Genomic DNA, 23,824 nt, shown 5'->3' with positions numbered 1-23,824 from the left:
TCATATGAGGAAAATGTTCTAATGCTACTTTTCTTCATTAAATGCCTTTTCTTTGAACTTGTTCTCTAACTAGTTGGTTGGATGTTGTCCTTCATTCTCAAAGAGGACCAAAATAATATCACCACATTGGGGTCAAGGTACAGTGTGTCTGACTGTGGCTGATCAGACCACTACAAGCTCAGAAGGCTCTACCACAAGTTGGGTGCAAACAGTCCATATGAATATTTGGCATGGAGATGTCTCTAAATTTGTGCATCTCGTGTTTCTTTTGATCTACTGCAATTCTGCTTTGCTCATATTACGGGGCATTGGAACATATTATGGCTGTTAGAACAAATTGTTCTCTCATCTGTCCATTTTATCTTCACAAGCTTGAGGTAAACACCCTCCTAACTCACCTACAGGTTTGAGACCTGTTGGGGTGTGGCCACTGTGCATGCTACAGTTTCTTGGAGCCACAGGCAAAAGATGAGTATCAGATAGACACCAACGGTGGATTGGCAAGCCAGAGGTGCTAGATCTCCTTGAACACTCCATATACTTCAAGGAGTGGCTTAATGATTAGAGTGCCTGACTTAGAGTTAGGAAGACTTGAGTTTGAATCCTGCCTCAAATACTTTCTAGCTGTGTGACCCTGGGTAAGTCACTTGTCCTCTCTCAGCCTTAGTTTCTTCACCTGTAAAATAATCACTGGAAGGATCAAATGAGATAATTTAAGTGGAGTGCTTAATAAATCTTAAAGTGTTATATAAATGCTATCATTATTATCATTATTATCTATGCAACACGGACCATGCCTTGAAGCTTACAATCTAACAGAGTAGTGGGAAAATGCATACACAAATAGCTGTGAAACAAGAGAGTAAAATAGATGTAAAGGAGAGATCTAGGCAAAGTGGTGTGATAAATTCAAAAGGAGAGATCACTTTTACCTGGGATGGTAAGGGAAGTGGCACCTAAGTTGGACCTCAAAGGTAAGGATTTCAACAGAGAGGAGTGTAAGGTCCATTTTAGCTTGGGAGATAGGATGAGAAAAGCTACATTCTCAAAGTCAGGACAAGAATAGGAAGTAGAGAGAGGTAGAGAACATTCCATTTTAGCTACAACATTGAGTACGTGAAGGGAAATAGTTATAACAAGGCAGAAAAGGTAAATTCGAGCCAGACTGTGAGGGACTTTGAATACCAGCATCAGGCATTGATACAATATTCAATTGTTGTTATTTTTCTGTCGTGTCTGACTCTTCATGATCCCATTTGGGGTTTTCTTGGCCAAGATACTACAGTGGTTTGCCATTTCCTGCTCCAGCTCATTTTACACATGAGGGAACTGAGGCAAACAGGGCTGTTATCCGTCATAGAGCTAATAAGTGTTTGAGGCTGGATTTGAACTCAAGTAGATGAATCTTCTTGACTTCAGGCCCAACACTCTATTCACTGTGCCACCTAGCTGACCCACAAAATTTAATAGGCAATGACAAACCACTGGTGGAAGCTTTTTGAGTAAAGGAGTGACAAGAAGAGAGAAATTTGTTAGGAGGATTGATCAGGCAGAATTATGGAGGACAGACTGGAGAAGGGAGAGAACAGAGGCAGTTAAATTGGTGAGGAAGTAATTCCAAAAGTGAAGAAAAGATGAAGACCTGACCAAGAGTAGTTGTATTACAAGTTGAAAGGAAGGAACCTAGCTCGATATTTCTTTTCAGGCTTCTTCTCATTTTTATAAAATTGTTACCAATGATCAGGTGAACTTTGCTGTATCCCTAGATACTCCCACCACCAACTCCCCTAAACCCCAAAGAAAGCAACAACTTTGAGTGCATGGCACAAATAAATAGATTTTTAATTTCAACAAACATACACTCTCCATACTACCAGACAATATGTTCTGAAAAATGTACAGAAACATTCAAAAGAGTAAACTCTTATATATAGAGAGTTCTACTCCATAACTAGGCTACCTAACAGAGGGTCTGTTGGGGAAGAATGACTTTGATTCACACACAAACACAGAAAGACCCACAAGAGTCTGTCAGGGAAAGAGATTGAGTCCAATGGAGGTTTGGGAACATTTCAATCCATGACATTTCAGTCCTTGGAAACTCTAAACATTTCTTCATTGGTTTTCTCTGGATCACTCTATGAGTCCACTCCAAAGAATTATTTTGCTATATCATATTCCACATACTTTACATATAGATATGTGAATATTAGATGAGTATGTCTCTGACAAACAGCATGTAGATGTGTGACAATTCATTCAGAGAAGGCAAGAGATCTGAGGCCCAGCATGCCATCTTCCACACAAGAAGATTTAGGTGCACACATTCACACATGTGTGCATTTAGACAAGAACATAAGCATACATACCAAGAGTTCCAGGGTAATAAGCTAACACAAGGACAGATCCATTAAGCCAGAAGTTATTTTACCACATTATATATATATTGGATTTTTTTCCCCAAACAGTCTAATCTACTCATCACATTCACCAAGAGAACACATAGAATTGGGTGTGCACTCACTGTCAACAGACAGTGACTATGATAAAAGTTTCCCATTGGACAATAGCCTTACCACACTCTTACCTAACACCAAGCAAACCAGTCAGGCAGAGGTTGGGCAGCCTTCTTCTTATTAATTCAAAAGTGCCCTTGGCATTGAAAATGAAGTCATGGGGCAAAGGTTAGAGGGGGTAGCAACATCAGAGGGTGTGTGCAATAGGTCCCAGAGAAGAAACAATGGACACAGTTCACATCATCTGGAAATGGGACACAGGAATGTCTTTTGAGGCATCTTATCAAAGGTAGTCATTTTGAGACCAGTAGTTATGTCCATTACTCTTAATTCCCCAGTGATTATATATGCGTGTGTCTACTCATATGTATAGTATGTGCATGTGTATATGCCAGCCTTTTTTCCCTCTCAATTTTTGGGGGGGAAAATAAAATACCCAGGAACTTTCACGTCACCTCAAGAGAGGCAGGGGAGACCCGGTCACACTCGGCTCGGGACCGTAGGCTATGCCACTGTTCCACTGCTGTCCGGTGGGTGTTCAGCATCCGCCGCCAATGGTTGGATTCTGAGGAACCAGTAGAGTACTGGCCAATGACAATTCGCCCAATAAAGTCATTGCTGCTCTTCATATTGTGGCCATACACTGGAAAGACAGAATGGGGGAAAGGAGGGATATAAAGGTTGTGAGGAAGGGACAGCAAGCCAAGGGCAAGGGAAAGAGAGTGTTGGGGAGGAAGTGGAAAGTTTGGTAGGATAAGGATAAGATTTAAAAAAAAGATTAAAAAATAGAAATAAGATATCAGTGAGAAGACTATATTTCCCTTAAAATCAGGAACTATCCTCTCCTTCAAATTCAATATTTTTTATCTTTTTTTTAGGTTATGCATGTACAATCATGTTAAACGTATTTCTACATTAGTCATGTTGTGAAAGAAGAATCAGAACAAAGGGGAAAAACAATGAGGAGGAAAAAACAAAAACAAAAAAAGAGAAATAGTATGCTTTGATCTACATTCAGACTCCATAGTTTTTTCTCTGGATGTGGATAGCATTTTCCATCATAAGTTCTTTGGAACTATCTTAGATCATTGTATTGGTGAGAAGAGCCAAGTCTATTAAAGTTAGTCACCTTACAATGTTGTTGTTACTATGTACAACATAGGTTTGGCTCACCTCACTCAGCATCAATTCATGTAAGCCTATCCAGGTTTTTCTGAAATCTACCTGCTCATCATTTCTCATAGCACAATTGTATTCCATTACATTCATATATTAAAACTTGTTCTGCCATTCCCCTATTGATGGGCATCCCCTCAATTTCCAATTCTTTGCCACGACAAAAAGAGCTGCTATAAACATTTCGGTACATGTGGAGTCATTTTCCCTTTTTTTGTGATCTCTTTAGGATACAGACCTAGTAGCGGTATTGCTGGATCAAAGGGTATGCACAGTTTTATAACCCTTTGGGCATAGTTCCAAATTATTCTCCATAATGGTTGGCTCCATTCACAACACCTAACTCAATTTTTTAAATGATAATTTGATAACAATACTGTATTTTAAAAATCAAATCCAAGAATTCTTAACCAGGGTCAGTGAATGTTTTTTAAAACATATTTTGATAACAGCATTTTGATATAATTGGATATTATAATCACATGTATTTTATTTTATGCATTGAAAAACACTACTCTGAGAAGGGGTCCATAGACTCTACTAGACTGTCAAAGGCTCTACCAGACAAAAAAGGTTAGGTACTCTCAATCTAATCTATGTCATTGTTTCATCTATAAAGGTTTCTGTTGTCCCACATTATTCCATCAGACTATAACCTTCTTGAAGGTAAGGTCCCAAGTCTATTTAACTCATGTTGACAATGTGTGAGATGCAGCAAGTTCCTAATAATTCATTTTTGACCATGAAGAATCACAAAATCATGGAATTTTAGAGCTGGAAGGAAATATCTTGGTGTAGGAGAATGAGTGCTGATTCTGCAGTCAAAGGAACTCGATTCAAAAGCAAGCTCTGCCACTTATGTGGCCAGGTCTCTTACTCTCTCTGGGACTCAGTTTCCTCATATATAAAATTAGATGACTTCCAAGATTTTTTTCACCTCTAAAGCTAAAATCTTATAACCTCAGTGATCATAGGGTTCAGCTCATATCTACTGTAACAAATTATCAGCATTTCTATATATTACTAACAAAGCTCAATAGCAAGAGAAAGAAAGAGAAATTCCATTTAAAATTACTGTATTTGGCAGTCTACCTGTCAAAACAAAACCAGGAACTATCTATGTGAACATAATTATAAAACGCTTTTCATACAAATAAAATCAGATCTAAATAACTGGAAAAATATCAGTTGCTCATGGGTAGGCTGAGCTAATATAATAAAAATGGTAATTCTACTTAAATTAATTTACTTATTCAGCACCATGCCAATCAAACTACCAAAAATTATTTTGTAGAGCTAGAAAAAAGAACAACAAAATTCATCTGGAAGAACAAAAAGTCCAGAATATCAAAAAAACTAATGAAAAGAAATGCAAGGGAAGGTAGCCTAGCTGTACCAGATCTTAAATTGTATAATAAAGCAGCAATCATCAAAACTACTTGGTACTACTGGCTAAGAAATACAGTGGTGGATCAGTGGAACAGGTTAGGTATGCAAGACACAATAGTCAATGACTATACTAATCTACTATTTGATAAATCCAAAGACTCCAGCTTCTGGGATAAGAAATCACTATTTAACAAAAACTGCTGGGAAAATTGGAAAAATGTATGGCAAAAAACTGGGCATAGACCAACATTTTATACCCTATACCAAGATAAAGTCAAAATGGGTACAAGATTTAGATATAAAGACTGATACTATAAGCAAACTAGAAGAGCAAGAAATAGTTTACCTTTTAGATCAATGGAGAAGGGAAGAATTTATGACCAAACAAGAGAACACTATGAAATGCAAAATGGATAATGTTGATTATATTAAATTGAAAAGTTTTAGCATAGACAAAGTCAATGCATCCAAGATTAGGAGGGAAGCAGAAAAGTGGGAAAGAATTTTTACAACCAGTGTCTCTGATAAAGGCCTCATTTCTAAAATATATAGAGAACTGAGTCAAATTTATAAGAATACAAGTCATTCCCCAATTGATAAATGGTAAAAGGATATGAACAGGCAGTTCTCAGAGGTAGAAACTAAAGCTATCTATAGTCATAAGAAAAAATATCCTAAATCACTACTGATTAGAGAAATGCAAATCTAAACAATTCTGAGGTACCACATCACACCTATTATGACAAAATAGGACAATGATAAATATTGGAGAAGACGTGAGAAAATTGGAACACTAATGCATTGTTAGTGGAGTTGTGAAATGATCAAACCATTTTGGAGAGCAATTTGAAAATATACCCAAAGAGCTATAAAATTGTGCATACCTTTTGACCCAGCAATACCACTTCTAGGTTTGTATTCCAAAGTGATCATAAAAATGGGAAAAGGACCCGCATGTACAAAAATATTTATAACAGCTCTTTTTGTGTTGGCCAAGAATTGGAAAGTGAAGGCATGCCCATCAATTGGGAAATACAAGTTGTGGTATATGAATGTAATAGAATACTATTGTGCTATAAGAAATGATGAGCAAGCAGACTTCAAAAAGAAAAAAACCTGGAAAGACTTATATGAACTGATGCTGAATGAAAATGAGCAGAACCAGGAGAACATTGTACACAGTAACAGCCACATTGTGCAATGACTGACTTTGATAGACTTGGTCTTCACAGCAATGCAAGAATCTAAGACAACTCCAAAAGACTCAGGATGGAAATTGGTATCTACATCTAGAGACATAATTATGGAGTCTAAATGCAGATGGAAGCTTACTATTTGCTCTCCTTTTCCTTTGTTGTTTTGTTTTATTGCTTCATTCTTGTGGTTCCTCCCATTAGTTCTAATTATTCTTTACATCATGACTAATGGGAAAATATGCTTAATATGAATGTATAAATAGAGCCTATATCAGATTGCATGCTATCTTGGCTGGGGGGAGAGGAGTAGGAGGAGGAGAAAATTTAAAAGTCAAAATCTTACGGAAGTGAATGTTGAAAACTAAAAATAAATAAATTATCAAAAAAAGTAAAAAAAAAAACCCACATATATTTAGTAGTTTCCTGTTAGGAGCTACTACCATTTCTCCAACCTTTTGAAGGGAGGCCAGCACAAGACATTTTCATAGGAAGATTTTCACTGTTAATATCCACAGACATTTAATTTTCATCTTGACCGCCTAATGAGATCATTAGCTTGATTTATCCTTGGAGTCATGTTAGCCCATTCTCTCTCTGTACTGTGGCATTCCTCATGATCTGCTACTCTCATGGGCACCCAGACTGTCTGGGTTATTAATGAGGGGCCATAGAATGTGATGTATCACGGATTTACCCAGCATGAGCCAGGCAAGTGCAGGATTGATCCCAGGAGGAATTCTGATGATCAAATAAGCCAGTCAAAATATGCAAAAAAAAAAACCCCAGAGCTCAGATAGTAATGAAACCCTAGCCTCCCCTTGAGATCCACATCAAGTCTATGAAATTATAAAAACAGAGAAATGAAAATAACTAAAAACCAAACCCACCACCCACTTCCACCCCCACCAAGAGGTTTATAAAATAATCAAAACAAACAAAAAATAAATATCTGAAGCTAATCCCACAAAAATCATTAGCATGGTTTTGTTATGATCTTCTCAATTAGAGCAGTGGACTGAAATTATTGACTGCCCATCTCCTGGAGAACATTAGATCACAGGAGTCTAGACTTACAGCTAGAAGGAACCTCAGAGGTCATCAAATCCAATCCCCTCTATTTGTGAATGGGGAAACCAAGGCCCTGGCATTTAAATGCCTTGTCCAAAGCCAAATAGCTAGTGAGTGGTTTGAGGTCACATGTGAACCCAGGTCTTCCTAAGTCCAAGTCCAGGGCATTACCCACTACATTACAATATGTTGTTGTAGGTCATCAGAAAATATGAATGAGCTTTATTTTTTTAAAGAAAATATACTGTACAAAAATCCAAACTTATACAATAGATTTGGTGGGGAGGGGGCAACAAGGAGAAGGGAGAGATTTGGAGGATGAGGGAAGAGATATGATTTCATTAGTATTAGGAATTCACAGTAAGGAAACTCCCTCTGCCAGTGTAGATGGGCCTCAAGGCTCTGTGTCAGTAGCAGGATTTGAAATCAGGTCTTTCTGACTCTAGAGAGAGCTTTCCATCCACAACCATAGTCTGCCTCTCAACAAGGGAGATATTGTTGTTCGTCCTTCATAGTTGAAGAGGATACCATGATGTTGGAGTCTAGGTACAGTGTGTCCAACTGTGGTTGATCAGACCAATAAGGCTCTACCATAGGTTGGGCACAAATATTCCATTTGAACATTTGGGATGGAGATGTCTCTAAATTTGCACATCTCATGTTTCTTTTGAACTACTGCAGTTCTGCTTTACTCATAGAGCACAGCACCTTTTTTGATGCAGGCATGCCATGCTGAGTGGTCATGTGCCAGCATCTCCCATGTCTCTCAATTGTTACTAAAGTTCTTTAGAGAGACGTTGAGAGTGTCCTTGAACCACTTCTTCTGATCTCAGTGTGAGTACTTGCCTTCTGTGAGTTCTCCATAAAATGGCTTAAGAATGCATTGCTTTACTACAGGTATTGTATAAACAGCCTCCCTACTGCCTTGAGGAGAAAATTATTCCATTTACAAAAATTCTATTTTCACAGAGCTTTTTGCTAACAAATCTATCACATAAAATGAGGTAGGATTTTACAGCTGTTGGTTGGTAATTCTAGAAAGCAATTGTTTTGGAAACAATCTGGAAATACCAGTGGACTACAAGCTGAACACAAGTCAGTGTGATATGGCAGCCAAAAACTCACACCATCTTGGGCTGTGTTGATAGGCAAAGCTTTCAGGAATAGGGAAGTAATCCTGTCACTGTATTCTACCTCCTTTAGACCTCCTCTTGAATAATGTGTTCAATTATGGATATCACAGTTTAAGAAGGACATTGGTTATCTGGAATTATACCCAAAGAGTTACTAAATTGCCCATACCCTTTGACTCAGCAACATCACTATTAAGTCTGTTTCCCAAGAAGATAAGGGAAAAAGGAAAAGAACTTCTATGCCCTAAAATATTTATAGCAGCTCTCTTTGTGGCGGCAAAGAACTAGAAATTGCCGGGAAACCTGTCAATTGGAGAATGGCTAAACAAATTGTGGTATATGATTATGATGAATCCCACTGTGCTATAAGAAATGACGTGCTCGATGATTTCAGAAAAACATGGAAAGACTTGCACAAAATAATGAAGAGTGAAATGAGCAGAACCAAGAGAATGTTTTATATAGTAACTGCAATATTGTTTTAAGCACAACTGTGAGTGACTAAGTCATTTTTGCTATTTACTATTATATATTTTACTATTTACTATTATAAATAGCCAAATTATCTACAAAGGATCTATGAAGGAAGACACTATCTGCATCCAGAGAAAGAACTGATAAATAGAAGCATGTATAGTATGGTGTTATGTGTGTGTGTGTGTGTAATGGTAACCATCTACAGTGAAGGGAGGGAAGAAAAAAAAGAAAATTATAGGATAACTATTATATACTTAAAAAAAGAGGCAAGTTGTACATAATAGACATGCAGTTTCATGTGCAATTCTTTTTTCTATTCTACTTTGTTACAGAAATGCTTGTTTTATTTCTTAAGTTCAGAATTTTTTTTAAAAAAAGAACATTGGCAAACTGAGTGTCATGAGTAGCTCAGCTAGAATGATGAAGGGCCTTGAGTCCATGAGGATAAAGTGGAGGATGTGGGAATAGAGAAGATCTGGGGGGAGGGGTGCGACTTGAGAGCTGTCTTCAAGTATTTAAAAAGCTCTGATGTGAAGAAAGGATTAGACTTACTCTGTTTGGCCTCAGAGGGCAGAACCAGTAACAATGGTGAGTGGGAGTTGAAAAGAGGTAAATTTAGGCTAGAATGCCAAGAGAAACTTCCTAATAGCTTGAGCTGCCCAAACATTGAAGGGGCTGCCTCAAAATGTGAGGATTCCCTCTCCTTGGAGTTTTTCATGCTGAGACTGCACAATGATTCATCAGGCATGTTACAGCAGGGATTCCTTTTGAGTATGAGTTGATTAGACAGATGTCTAGGTAGGTCCAACTCTAAAATTCTGTGATTCTGTAACATCAAAGTAATCCCTCCTTATCCTCCTCTTCATATCACTTTCCTACCACTGATCTTGAATCCAAAATCAAATTCTGTACCCAGTCTTAGATTCTTTGAGATTTTTCTCTTCTCTTTGGGCAAACTCCCCAAGTTCCTCTGGGTTTCCAAAGCTCAAGAGGTAGCCTGGTATAGTGGATAGAGTGGAGGAGGCCTGGAGTCAGGAAGACCAGAACTCAAATCCTGCCTCAGATGTGTACTAGCTGTGTTACCCTGGACGAGTCACTTAAAAGCTGCTTGTCTTAGTTTCTTCAACTGTAACATGGGGATAAGGGCAGCTAGGTGACATAGTGAATACATGCTGGGTCTGGAGTCAGGAAGACTCATCTTGCTGAATTCAAATCCAGCCTCAGACACTTACTGTATGGCCTTGGGCAAGTCACTTAACCCTCTTTGCCTCACTTTCTTCATCTGGAAAATAAGCTGGAAAAAGAAATGGCAAACCACCCACTGCAGTATCTTTGCCAAGACAACCCCATATGGGGTCACAAAGAGTTGGACACAACTGAAATGACTGAACAACAACAAAAATGGGGATAATAATAGCAGCTATTTCCCAGGGTTGTTACGAGGATCATAGGAGATAATATTTGTAAAGCACACATAACACTTACAATCCTGGATCATAGTAGGTGCTATATAAATGATGATGAATGTGAAGACCTGTACCTAAAATAAGGCCAAGGGTTTTTATATCCTATAGGTCTTGGAAATTGGGCTACAAGAAATGCAGTCCATGGTTTTCCTTCTTCCATCAAAAACTACAATTTAATAGCCTATGAAAGAGTGAATGCTGGATGACTTATACACTCACTAACTGGCTTCAAACTAGGAGTCTGCTGAGCTATGTCTAGGTGAATTACAGTTCATTGGTAGGCATACAGGCAAATATACACACTCACACATTCCTCTCCCAATAACTTAAAATATAAACTGTAATGAGCTGAAATCGACTAATATGAACAGTTTTCCATTCTAATGGCTTGCCTGGAAGAATACTGCCATTAGCAAATCACTAAATTGAAAGAGGGCAGTAATAATGATTGGCCACTCTCAAATGTGTTATCTCATTTCATTTTTTCAACAAATCTGTGAGCTGAGTAGTTATTAAGCTCTCTTAAAAAGGGAAAGAAACTGCACTTTCTACTACAACTTCTATCCTTCTGCTAGTCTGGACAATCTGCCATCACCTATACATACCACATACATTCTCATTTCGGTGCCTTTCCTCATGCTGTTCCTATGCTTTTAATACCCTCCCTAACTCTCTGGCTGTTGAAAGTTTTTTACCCATATTTTAAAATCCAGCTCCAATGCTGCTTACTATAAGAAACCTTTCCTGATTCCTTCAGGTATTACTTTTTCCTATTCCTTGAAATCAGTGAAGGAGACAGACGTACCTGAGTATTTTAAGTTCTGAGGAAACATATTTTCTTCAGATAAACATACGTCTGAGAGCGAGGAAAACAGTTGAGTAGGGAGAGTTATACTTTTCTTCTCTCCCAATTGGCAACAACAATATAAATAAGAGAGATTCTACTTTAAAGAGGGGTTACCACAATCTTAGATATCTCTTGACAATACAGAGAATTCTGATAAGACTGAGAAATGCATTTCCCATTGGAACATACCTGGCCTTTAGTAACATCTCTGATCCCAAGGATTGCAAGCTTCCCAACTTCCTTTCTACTATGGCAGGCCACTGATTGTCTATGCACTCTAAACAAGCTTAAAAAGCTATAAAAAGCCAATCTCTACCCTAAGAAGCTGAAGCTGCTATCAGCCCAAGCAATCTTCCTCAGTGCACTAATAAATTTCCTTCCAGTCTGGCTTCTTGCTTTTTGACTCCCCTCATCCCCCAGACTTACAGACCTCATGGCAGGGAGATTTTCCCCCTCCATGGAAATTTCCACAACAAATCTCACATCTTTCTGATGCACATATCATGCACTGATTAGTATTCTAGTTATTGGTGTCAATGCTGTATCTCCCTATTAGACAATATGGGAAGGCAGGATCTTATCTAACCTTTGTTGCTCCCATAACTTTCGGCACAGTGCTCTGCAATTAACAGCCAACATGTATGTTTAAAGCCCCTACAAAGTGCCAGACACTATGGTACAGGCACTGGGAATACAAAAATTAAACAATCTCTGCCCTCAAGGAGTTTACAATCAAGAGAGACAACATATACATAAACAAGTACATATAGAATGCATAAAAATAAGGTAATTTTGGGAGGGAGGGAAGTAGCAAATGAGAAGGGATCAGAGAAGGTTTCCTGGAGAAGGTGATGCTTGTATTGAACTTTGAAAAAAGAGAAGGAGGCCAGGAGATAGTGTATCCCAAGCATACAGGCCATCAGATACAAAGGCAGAGAGATGGTAGATAGAACAGCAAGAACAGTTTGGAAGGACCACAGAGTGTGGGAATGAGAGTAATCATATAATAAGGTTGGAAAAATAAATTGGGAGTAGGTTGTAAAGGGCTTTAAATGCCAACCAAAGAGTTGATATTTTCTCCATGTAATAAGAAGCTACTGAAGTCTGTAGAGTCAGAGAATGACATGGTCCAACTAATGCTTTAGGAAAATTATTTTTTTCTTTCTTTTTCTTTCTAAAATTTTTTAAAATGTTATTTATTTATTTATAGTTTTCAACATTCACTTTATAAGATTTTGAGTTCTAAATTTTCTCCCCCTCCACTCCCACCTCCCCAAGATGGCATGCAATCTGAAATAGGCTATACATATAAGATCATATTAAACATATTTAGGAAAATAATTTAGCACACCGTTTATGTGTGGACCTAGATGGACCTAGAGCCAGGATAATCTGAGTTCAAACTCAGCCTCAGACATTTACTAGCTGTGTGACCTTAGGCAAGTTACTTACAAATTACTGTCTACTTCAGTTTCCTCATCTGTATAATGAGGATAATAACAGCACTTACCTCATGGGATTGTTGTGCAGATCAAATGAGATAATATTTGTAAAGTTCTTGGCATATCTTAAAATTTGTTATGAATCCTAGGTTTTATTTCTATATGGACCTTAGACAACATTGAGTACAACCCCCCTCCTCATCTTATAGGTGATGAAATGCTCAGGATATTTTCTCTGGCTGTACCCCATTCCTGGAATGTTCTCCTCATTTCAATCTACTGGCTTTCCTGGTTTCTTTTAAGTCCCAAATAAGATGCCTTCTCCAACCTCTCTTAATTCTAGTACCTTCCTTCTTTTAACTATTTCCTACTTATCCTGCATATTGTTTTATATATTTGTTCGCTTGTTGTTACCCCCAATAGATTGTGAGTTCTGCCTTTTACCTTTTTGTATCCCTAGCATTAAGTACAATGCCTAGCACCTTGCTGTTGTTGTTCAGTCATGTCTGATTTTTCATGACTCCATTTGGGGCAGTCATTTAATGTTGATTGTCCTTACAATATTACTGTTACCATATACAGTGTTCTCCTGGTTCTGCTCATTTCACTTTTCATCAGTTCATATAAGTTTTCCCAGGTTTTTCTGAAACTATCCTGCTCATTGTTTCTTATAGCACAATCGTATTCCGTCATAATCAAGACACCACAACTTGTTCAACCATTCCCCAATTGATGGACATCCCCTCAATTTCCAATTCTTTGCCACAATAAAATGAACTGCTATAAATATTTTCGTACTAATAGGTCCTTTTTCCTTTCCTTTGATGTCTTTGGGATATAGAACTATTAGTGGTATTGCTAGATCAAAGGATATGCACAGTTTGATTGTCCTTTGGGCATAGTTCCAAATTGTTCTCCAGAATGGTTTGACTAGTTTACAACTCCACCAACAGTGCATTAGTGTCCCAATTTTTCCACATCCCCTCTAGTATTTGTTATTTTCCATTTCTGTCACGTTAGGCAATTTGATAGGTGTCAGGTGGGTACCTCAAGAGTTGTTTTAATTTGGGGGCAGCTAGGTGGCACAGTGGATAGAGTACCGGCCCTGAAGTCAGGAAGACCTGAGTTCAAATCTGGCCTCAGACCAAATACTTGACACTTACTGGCTGTGTGACCCTGGGCAAGTCACTTAACCCCAATTGCCTAAAAAATTTAAAAAAAAAGAGTTGTTTTAATTTGCATTCCAATTATAATCAGTAGTGATTTAGAGCATCTTTTCATGTGACTATTAATAGCTTTGATTTCTTCTTCTTCTGAAACCTGACTGTTCATAACCTTTGACCATTTATCAACTGGGGAGTAGCTTTTATTTTTACAAATTTTGCTCTGTTCTATCACATTATTTAGACATAATGATCACAAACTTGGTCATTAGGTTTCCCAAGCCATAGAACCTGGAGTAGTATTTACAGATTAAAGGAGATTGCTATAGATTGGGAAAATGACAGCCAAATAGTAAGGAAAGAAACAGAAAAGCTATTAAAAAAAACTAGAACTAAAAAAGTCTGAAAGCCATGGTAGCCGGGAGTACCAAGTAAGAGAGTTGCAAAATCCTCTATAAATTTGAATGGTTCCTAAGGGCAATATTACTGTATAATAATTGATTTTTACATGATGATCATAAGGCAAGAAAGGATAAATTATGCTCAAGATATTCTATTTAAGAAGTCAGGGAAAAGTCTCTGCCTGATGAGGAACCCATTGCTGCCAGCCAGAGATACTATCTATATGTATTATCTCCTCCAATAGAAGGAATGTTCTACCTTAGGTAAACAGGATGCAACTGTTTGATTTTTGTCTTTGTATCACATAATAGGCACTGAATAAATTCTTGTTGATTGATTTTTTAAAAGGCAGAAAATTAGTCATAATTTAAAGTGATTTCCATAAAAACATTTAAGATTTTATGTTTTTGGGCTCGAAGAGGAAAACATCAGTTATATGGAAAGTTAATTTGAATGGAATAACTAATTAGAATGGAAGTACCTTATAGAAAGGGACTGTGTTACTCTCTGTATCTTGTAGCATCATAGGTACTTAATAATTGCTTGTTGGGTTGAATTGAATTTCTATAATGGTGTGAATTAAATGAGGAATGATTATTGAATGAAAAAGGAAAAGATTAGTTTTATTTTATAAAAATGTAAAGAGAAATTATATTACTTAGTAATGTCAATGATTTCCCATCATCCCAAAGGCTACCTCCTCAGAACCTAACATTCATCTAAGTCCATGTGGATATGCTTCCACAAGTCCTTTTCAATCCTTATTCTTGCTTTGGAAGAAAGAATATAAATGCTGAGGGGGGTTGACCCAGCTGAGTTGGTATGGATGGGATGCAATCTGCATTGTTGGAGGGGATACACATATTGATAAGACTGATAGTCTCCTTCTGATGACGGTGACGTCTTCAGCAATTGCCACACAAACTATCAACAGTGTTCAAGAAAAAAAAAAGTTTTTGATTTTTGGTCTCTAACCAAGTTGCCACTTAAGAATTATATCATGTATCTGTTTCTATGGTGCTCATCACCATGGCATTTCAGAGCTCAGACAAACATTCTTGGCAAAACAAATGCAAACACATGAAGAAAATGTTTCCCTGGATTCTTGGCCCTAGAAACCGACATTTGAGAGAACTTTTCTAATCACAGATTCTATATTCCATGAGCAAGAGTCATAAGAGAATTGAAGCTTTCACAGATTTAAATGTGTTTTTAAAAAAAAAAAAGCCAGTTCTTGAATGTAACGGCTGAACTGCTTTTGGTTGCTAATTGACAGTTAAGGAAATAAAATTAGAAGAGTTGGAATGTGGGTGTAATAAACATTCCAAATAAATCTAAGACCTTCGAAGACTTCAGCAGATTGTACTGGTTACACATATCTTATGTTTCATTCACTGTGTGATATTCTATACTCAGATATGCCTTTAAATGCCCACTCCCTAAGCCAGCTTCTTTTTTGAACTTTATCCAGCAGTGACAGTCAGCTTCAAAGATACAATGTGGGATACAGATTTGCCATAAACTACTTCTAAAATCTCTCTTCTTATGTGTTATTTTGGGCTAGTATCGGTCTTCCTCTAGTTTAGACCCAAAGCTACTTCAGAAATCAAATGAAAGAATGAATGCATATACAGTTTGCACCACCTGATCATGGACAGTTAATGGCAAATTGCAGCAGAAGTACACCCAGCAATACCACTAGTAGGTCCAGACCCCATGAGAGATCAAAGTGAAGAAGAAAAGTCCTCATATATATAAAATTATTTATAGTATTTCTTTTTCTAATGGCAAAGAATTGGAAACTGAAGGGGTTGCCCATCAATTATAGAAAGGCTGAACAAGTTATGGTATGTGAATGTGATGGAATACTATGGTGCTATAAGAAATAGGAATGGCTTCAGAAAAACCTGGGAAGAGTTTTATTAACCGTTACAAACTGAAAGGAAGAGAACCAGGAGAACAATGTATATTATAACAGCAACATTGTAAAGATAACTTTGAATGACTTGGTGACTCTGAGCAAAACAATGACTAACCACAGTTCCAAAGGACTCATGCTGAAAAATGCTATCCACCTCCAGATAGAGAGTTAATGGACTCAAGAGTGCAGATTGAAGCATATTTTCTTTTCTTTCTTTTTTTTGGACATGATTAATGCAGAGTTTTATTTTGCATGACTATACATATTTGTAACAAATTTTGTTTTTCTTGCCTTCTCAATGAGTAGGGAAGTGGGAAGGGGGGCAGAGAGTTCACAACTAAAAATAAAATAAAACTGAATTTTAAAAATACATGTCAAATTAGATGTGCTTGCAGATAGCCCAAGAGGTCAGTTTAGGGACCCTGAACTCCCCAACTTCTTATGTAGAAGAGTGGAGATTTTTAATTCCTCGGGCAGTAGGGTCCCAGAATCTTAGTCTTTGAGCCAGAGAAGCTTTGGGAGTTGCCTCATGGGTAATTTCAAGTTCAGGAATTCCAGGACTAGAACTTCTTGAAAGAAGGAGGGTATGGGTGAGAAAGGCAGACAGACAGACAGACACAAAGAGAGATAGAGACAGAGACAGAGACAGAGAGAGAAGAGAAGAGAGGTGGGAAGGAGGGAGGAAGGGAGAGAGAGAGAGACAGACAGAGAAAGAGAGACAGAGAGAGAGAGAGACACAGAGAGAGAGAGAATCTTGATTCATTATTCTTGGACACTGTTTTCTCTTAATTTTCTTCCTACCTGTCTGAATGGTCCTTCTCAGTCACCTTTGCTGACAAGTCATCCAGGTTACATCTTCTAACCGTGGGTGTCTACCAAGATTTGGTCCTGGGTTCCCTCGTCTTCTTCCTCTATACCATTTTGCTTGGTGATCTCATCAGTTCCCATAGATTCAATTATCATTTCTATGTAGGTGATTCTCAGATATACTTGTCCAGCCCTAACCTCTCTCCTGACCTCCAGTCTCATATTACCAACCACCTATTGGACATCTTAAATTGGATGTTTCAGATATTTCAAACTTGATATGTCTAAGACTGAATTCATCTTCCACCTCAAATCCTCCCCTCTTTCTAACTTCTCCATTACCTTCAAGAGTACCTCCACCCTGCCAGTTACCCAAGTTCACAATCTAGGTGTCATCCTCAACTCCATACATCTTTCACCTCTTATATCCAATCTGTTGCCAAATCCTGTTGTTTCTACATCTCTTATGTGACATAGCACACATATGCTATGATACTGTTGATATCATAGCACTGAATTAACTCCAGTCTTTCCCCACTCCAAGAGCAGGTCTGACCACCTCATTCCTTCAAATTCAACAAACTCCAGTGACTTCCTATTACCTCCAGGGTATAATATAAAATCCTCTGTTTGGATTTTAAAGCCCTTCATAACCTGGCACCTTCCTACCTTTCCAATCTTCTTACATCTTACTCCCCCCTCCACAGACTCTATGATCTGGTGACATTGGCCCTATCGCTGCTCTTGTCACTCCATCTCCAACCCTAAGCATTTTCACTGGCTATCCTCCAAGCATGGAAGTCTGTCTCTCTTCATTTCTGCCTCCTGGCTTCTGGGGCTTCCTTCTGAGTCTCAAGTAAAGTCCCACTTTCTGCAAGAAGCTTTTTGTATTCCTTCTTAATTATAGTTCTCACCCTCTGAGATGATTTTCAGTTTATCCTTCATTCTCAAGGAGACCAATGACATCATGAGGGTGATATAATGACTTGTGCATGAATCAGATTTAATTGAAGTGAGGCAGAGTTGCACAAAGTTGTAAGCCTCACTGTCTCCTCCAGAGTCACTGAAGTCCAGTGGCAAGACAAAGGTCAAGATGACTGGCGATGGCCCAGGAGGTAGTGGGTGACCTGTTTATATCTTGTTTATCCATAATTGATTGCACGTTGTCTCCCCCATTAGACTATGAGCTCCTTAAGGACATGGACTGGCTTTTGCCTTTTTTTGTATTCCCAGTACTTAGCACACTGGCTAGCACATAGTAGACACTTAACACTCAAAGGACTGACTGTTCTATGAGATTAAAAAGGCAGATACTACCCCCATTTTACAGATAATAAAACTAGATTCAAAGAGATTAAATTACTTGCTAAATGTTTTATGGCTGTAGATGGCATATTTAAGTAGAATCCAATCCTTGGCTCTGCCCACTGCATGATGCTACTTTATACATACCATCTCCCTTCCTTCTTCCTCTCCCCTTCTACCATTCTTCCCAATTCCTTTCTACACTCTGCTCCAAACTCCCTCCCTCCAGGATGATCTCTTGATGAATAATTATTTCCCACCACAAAATATGATCAGTCCTTTATTCATCTCAGCATTCTTGTCCCTGATTTTTAATCTATTTGTGGGAAAATATTCCCTTTTTCTAACCAGAGTATAAGTGTAGCAGGGACACTATGTCTTCTCCTTCCTGGCATGCAGTAACACTGGTAAAGTACTTGGCTCCCTGATACTCCCTACACTATCTTGTCATTTCTAACTTCACACTATCTCTTATATATGTTCTCTTTTCTCTGCTAACACAGCCATTAATGCTAATTTACATTCTCATCACCTTTGTTGGAACTCTTGCAATAACCTTCTAACTGAACTCTCTGCCTCAAGCCTCTCTCCATTCCAATTCATCCTGCCTGGGTGGTTTTGCTAAAGCTTAGATCAGACCACTGAGCAACAGTACCTCCAACTCAAGAAATTCTAAGCAGAGGCTCCCAAACTTATTTGGCCTACCGTCTCCTTAAAAAAAAAAAAATTATTCAGTGCCCCACCTGGATATCTACTTTCTTCAATCCTTTAACTTTTTTTTTAATTGTGTCATTTCAAACTACTACAGGCCCCTGGATTGTTCCAGCACCCCCCAGGAGGCAGTTTCCACTTTGGGAACCTATGTAATCTAATGGCTCTCTTATTACCTCCAAGGTCAAACACAAAGTGCTTTGTTTGGCATTTAAAACTCATCACAATCTGACTCCTTTTTAGTCTTTTTTGGGGGGGAGGTGAGGAAATTGGGGTTAAGTGACTTGCCCTGAGTCACACAACTAGTAAGTGTTATGTGTCTGAGGTGGGATTTGAACTCAGGTTCTCCTGACTTCAAGGCCGGTGCTCTATCCACTGTGCCACCTAGCTGCCCCTCTAATCTTTTTATATTTACTATTCGAATGCAATAATCCTGCTAGACTGGCCTTCTTTCAGTTCCTCAAATACAACATGCTGTCTCCTGTGCCCATGCCTTTGTAAATGGCTGCTCCACCATGGCTGGGATGTTCTCCCTCCTAATAAAAAGCCATTCTGAGTCTTCCTTCAAGACTCAGTTCAAATCTCATCTTCTTTAGGAGGACTTTCCCAATATTCCTGGTTGCTAGTGCCTTTCCTCTGAGATTACTTTCATACATACATACATACATACAAACATGCATGCATACATGCATAGATTGGGCAGCTAGATGGCACAGTGGATAGAGCACTGGCCTTGGAGTCAGGAGGACCTGAGTTCAAATCCCACCTCAGACACATAACACTTACTAGTTGTGTGACTCTGGGCAAGTCACTTAACCCTAGTTGCCTCAGGTTTCCATCTGTAAAATAAACTAGAAAAGGAAATGGCAAACCATTCTAGTATCTTTGCCAAGAAAACCCCAAATAAATCAAGAAGGGTTGGACACAACTGAAATGACTAAACAACAACAAATATATATATATATATATATATGCACACACATATATGTACATATGCATATGTATGTATAAACACAGACATATATAAATGTATATCTTATATACATACTTTATATATACACAGATATATTCCTATTTATGTATATGCTGTCTCCCCATTAGAATGTGAATGCCTTGAAGGCACGCTTTTCTTTGTATCCCCAGTGTTTGCAAAGTACATCTGGACATGCTCCAAACCCCCAGAACACATGGAATATAGTGTGGGAATTGGGTAAACCAGACTGACTCCATCTTGTGACTCAAATTTGGGTCTAGCTCAGTTCCCTTTCTATTCAATTATGCGTCTAGTCTAATTTCTATCTCGTGAGAAAATTTTATTCAATTTTGGGAATTGTGAGAAAACTTTATTGCATTGTTTGAACCTAGCCCGGCATGGCTACAAGGTTGGACCACCTCTACCTGCTGCTTAGAGACCCTTAACTAAGGACTTAAGTAATGCTGACCAGAAACTCAGTCAGTCCTAAATATTAATGCAAGGAATTTTCACACAATTATATATCTCAAGCAACCCATATGCCTTAACTGAAAACTGGCCCCAGGCTGGTCAATTGCTTATTGTTTCCATGTTCCTTTGATTATTCACAGACACTTGGGAAGAGCAAGATACCTCTTTTTCTGATTTCAGAGAATTGTACCTGTTCACTCTCCCCCTCTCAACTCAGAAAGTTCTTAATCTTTCCTCCAATTAGAAATCAGATTACCTAATCTTGCATCCTGGTTTTTCAGTAGTTTTTCGGTGGCATCTGACTCTTTGTGACCCTATTTAGGGTTTTCTTTGCAAAGATACTGGAGTGGTTTGCCATTTCCTTCTCTATCTCATTTTACAGATGAGGAAACTGAGACAAACAGGATAAAATGACTTGCCTAGGGTCACACAGCTAGTAAGTATTGAAGTCTGGATTTGAACTCAGGTCTTCCTGACTGCAGGCCCAGTGTTCTATCCATTAAACCACCTAGGTGCCTTCTGGTTTATATCCAGTTAACTGTCTGCTTTTAATTGACAATGTGGCCAGCTGGCCTCCTTTGTATTCCATACAAAAGGGGACTCAGCATAAACGTCTTTCTGCTATCTCTTGTAATAAAAATAAGTTACTACTCAAATCTTTTGGAATCATGACTGCTAGTTGACATAATGCATGAAAATCTGTCTCCTTCTGAATCCAGTGAGAAGCTTGAGGAAGCCTGGTCCTGATTTGTTATGTAACTAGTATGCATTGCTTAATAATATGCTCAGAAGCTTGAATTTTTGTTTCCTCAGTTAATTTCAGATGTCACCTGTCACAACAGTATTTAATAAATGTCGACAGACTATACTGGGTGTCAAGGAGAGCAGCTCCAGATAATTTTAATAACCACACCCAAACGGCCCAAAGAAGCACAGGGGACCCAAGGTACCACTGAGAGTAAAAACTAGAGGCTATTCTGTAGAGGATGCTGATGGAGGAAAGCACAAAACTCAAGTACAGAGGTGGGGAGAGGGAAATAGATTTACCCCAACCCAACCAGATATTGAGAACTAAAACCTGACTAGAAGATGAGACGGACAACGTGCTTCTTGAGCAAGCTTCCATGTGGTCAGAAATCAATTGAAACTGTAGTGGCAGAGAGTAACCCTCATACAGTGCTGTGTTAAAGCTGGACACAAAGAAGCTCCATGTCTCCAGTCAAGACAAGTGACTTCTTGAATATTCTCCTGCCCCATCCCCAGTCTCCTATAGTCTCGATAGACCTCTGAAGACTGAAGAGCTAGTCTTTGAGACACTGCTTGCTAGGCACCATGAAAAATGATAATTCATAATGAAATAATCTTTCATTCTTTTCAAAACATTTTCCCCACTAAATTGTGAGAGATGGCCTGTCTTTCATCTTTCTCTGTATCTCCAATGCCTGACACGTCATAGGTTCTTAATAAATGTTTCTTTATTGATGGATTGATTAATGTTTATTGACTGACTGACTTCTCATGTAAAAGGAAAGTGTAAGGGATGTTATTATCCTCCTTTGGCAGAAAGGAATCTAATATAGAGAGCTGCAGTGTATTAGCTGCCCAAGGTCACATAGCCAAGACAACAGCAAAATGTCAGTCAGTCAACAAGCATTTATTAAGCACCTACTATATGCCAGGCACTGTGCTAAGCACTAAGGATACAAAAAAATGCAAAAGACAATACCTAATACAGTATACTGCATAAAATACATAGGGAGGAGAAACTAAGCAGAACCACCTCACCTAAATAATTGGCTTTCCTTTATGAAGGTCACATTTGCCAAGAAAAACAAAACAAAACAAAAAGCCACAGAAAGAACTACGGAAAAGCTGATTTTTCAAACCTCCTAAGAGTCTCATCCAGTGAGCACTTTAAGGCCTTCTTAGTCCATTAAGCTCATGTGTTCTAGCTGTGTACCCCGGATATCCTGAAAACCAGACTCTGCTCAAAGAGCAACATATTTTTGTTTGAACAAGTCTTTATGGCAGAGCCATTTGGACAGCGAGCAGAACTGTCAGGATTTTTTTTCTTTTTTTTTTCTATCCCATTTTCAAGATCAAACAGCCATCTCCGGCTCCTAAAGTACCCATACAAAAGCCAGAGCGCAGGTGTTGAAATAATAGGCAAGATAAAACAAAGACCTTTTGAAGACAATTATGGCATCATGATGTGGGGCTAAATATAAGTAACCAAGAACGTGGCTGCCCTCAGCAGGTTGAGAAAAGCTAAATCTGAAATAGGATTAGAGGTCGTTAACAGGACCATCTTATGTTCCTATTATCACTTAAACTGCATTTGAGATGCATGTTGGCCACACTCACAGGTTATTGAAACACATTTACAGTGTAAAGCAAAGTCCACTGTGATAATTTCCAAAGGACTGTATGAATCCTTTGTTATGCTGAGCAGCAGCACATGCCACAGTGAAAAGAGCCAAGGAGACCTGTTTATGCACCAGCTTTGACAGTGACTCCTGGCTCAGTCAACTGTTTCCAGGTGTGAACGTGGCCAAGTCAGTTTCCTCCTCTGAGGGGATGGATTAATTGATCTCCAAGATCCTTTCTACTTACTAAGCTATTACAGCAATATTAGATAAATCTATATTAATGAAATTTTAATTAAATTTCTAATTTCTCTATCTTCTCTCTTGTATGTCCTCTCTTATCTCTATGTTTCTTGCGTGTACTCTCCATTCACACAGCCACAATCCTTGTTCAGGTTCCCATGGACTATTTAAAGAGACTCAATTGATTGTCCTGCCTCAAGTCTCACCTCACACTAATACATCCCCTATTCAGCCATCAAAATTATTTTCCTAAAGCATGAATTCCCCCCCCAAGTCAATAAACCCTAATTCTTCCTATTGCCTCTAGAATCAAATATAAACTCCTGTGTTAGCATTTAAAGCTCCTTATGACCTGACCCCTTCTTACCTTCTCAATCTTCTCTTTATACTTTACTCCTCTCCTTCACACTTCCCTGTCCAGCTACACTGGCCCTTTTGCTATTCCTCACATACAACACTGCATTGCTTGCTCCTATGTTTTCTTCCTACCCCATGCCTGGAAGGCTTCCCCCACTTTACTCCTACCTCTCAGATTCCCTGGCTTCCTTTAAGACTCAGCTCAAATCCCAACTTTTCTAAGGGGCCTTTCCCACTATCCTGCTAATGCCTTCCCTTCTCATACCTTCCACACCAAGACTTTCCCCATAAGAAATTAAATAGGAATTTGGGGGGGAGTTTTGCAGAAGCCACAAATGACATGTGCAGGCCAGCAGATGACACAGAGACTATGACCAAACAATTAACTCAAATTT

The 23,824-nt window shown here is 38.5% G+C and overlaps 1 protein-coding gene across 1 annotated transcript in view; it reads right to left on the bottom strand.

The window, feature by feature from the left end:
* Window positions 1-2,906: 2,906 nt before the first annotated feature.
* LOC114052352 (synaptotagmin-17-like) overlaps window positions 2,907-23,824 on the bottom strand; it is an 84,927-nt gene continuing 64,009 nt past the window's right edge. Inside the window, 1 exon segment of the mRNA XM_027874911.1 lies at window positions 2,907-3,159. Within this exon segment, the coding sequence (XP_027730712.1) occupies window positions 2,963-3,159 (197 nt within the window). The 3' untranslated portion in view covers window positions 2,907-2,962.

The sequence above is a fragment of the Vombatus ursinus genome, unplaced genomic scaffold (assembly GCF_900497805.2).
Source record: "Vombatus ursinus unplaced genomic scaffold, bare-nosed wombat genome assembly UNPS02014807.1, whole genome shotgun sequence".
NCBI lineage: Eukaryota > Metazoa > Chordata > Mammalia > Diprotodontia > Vombatidae > Vombatus > Vombatus ursinus.
This window is presented reverse-complemented; position numbering and strand designations above follow the sequence as displayed.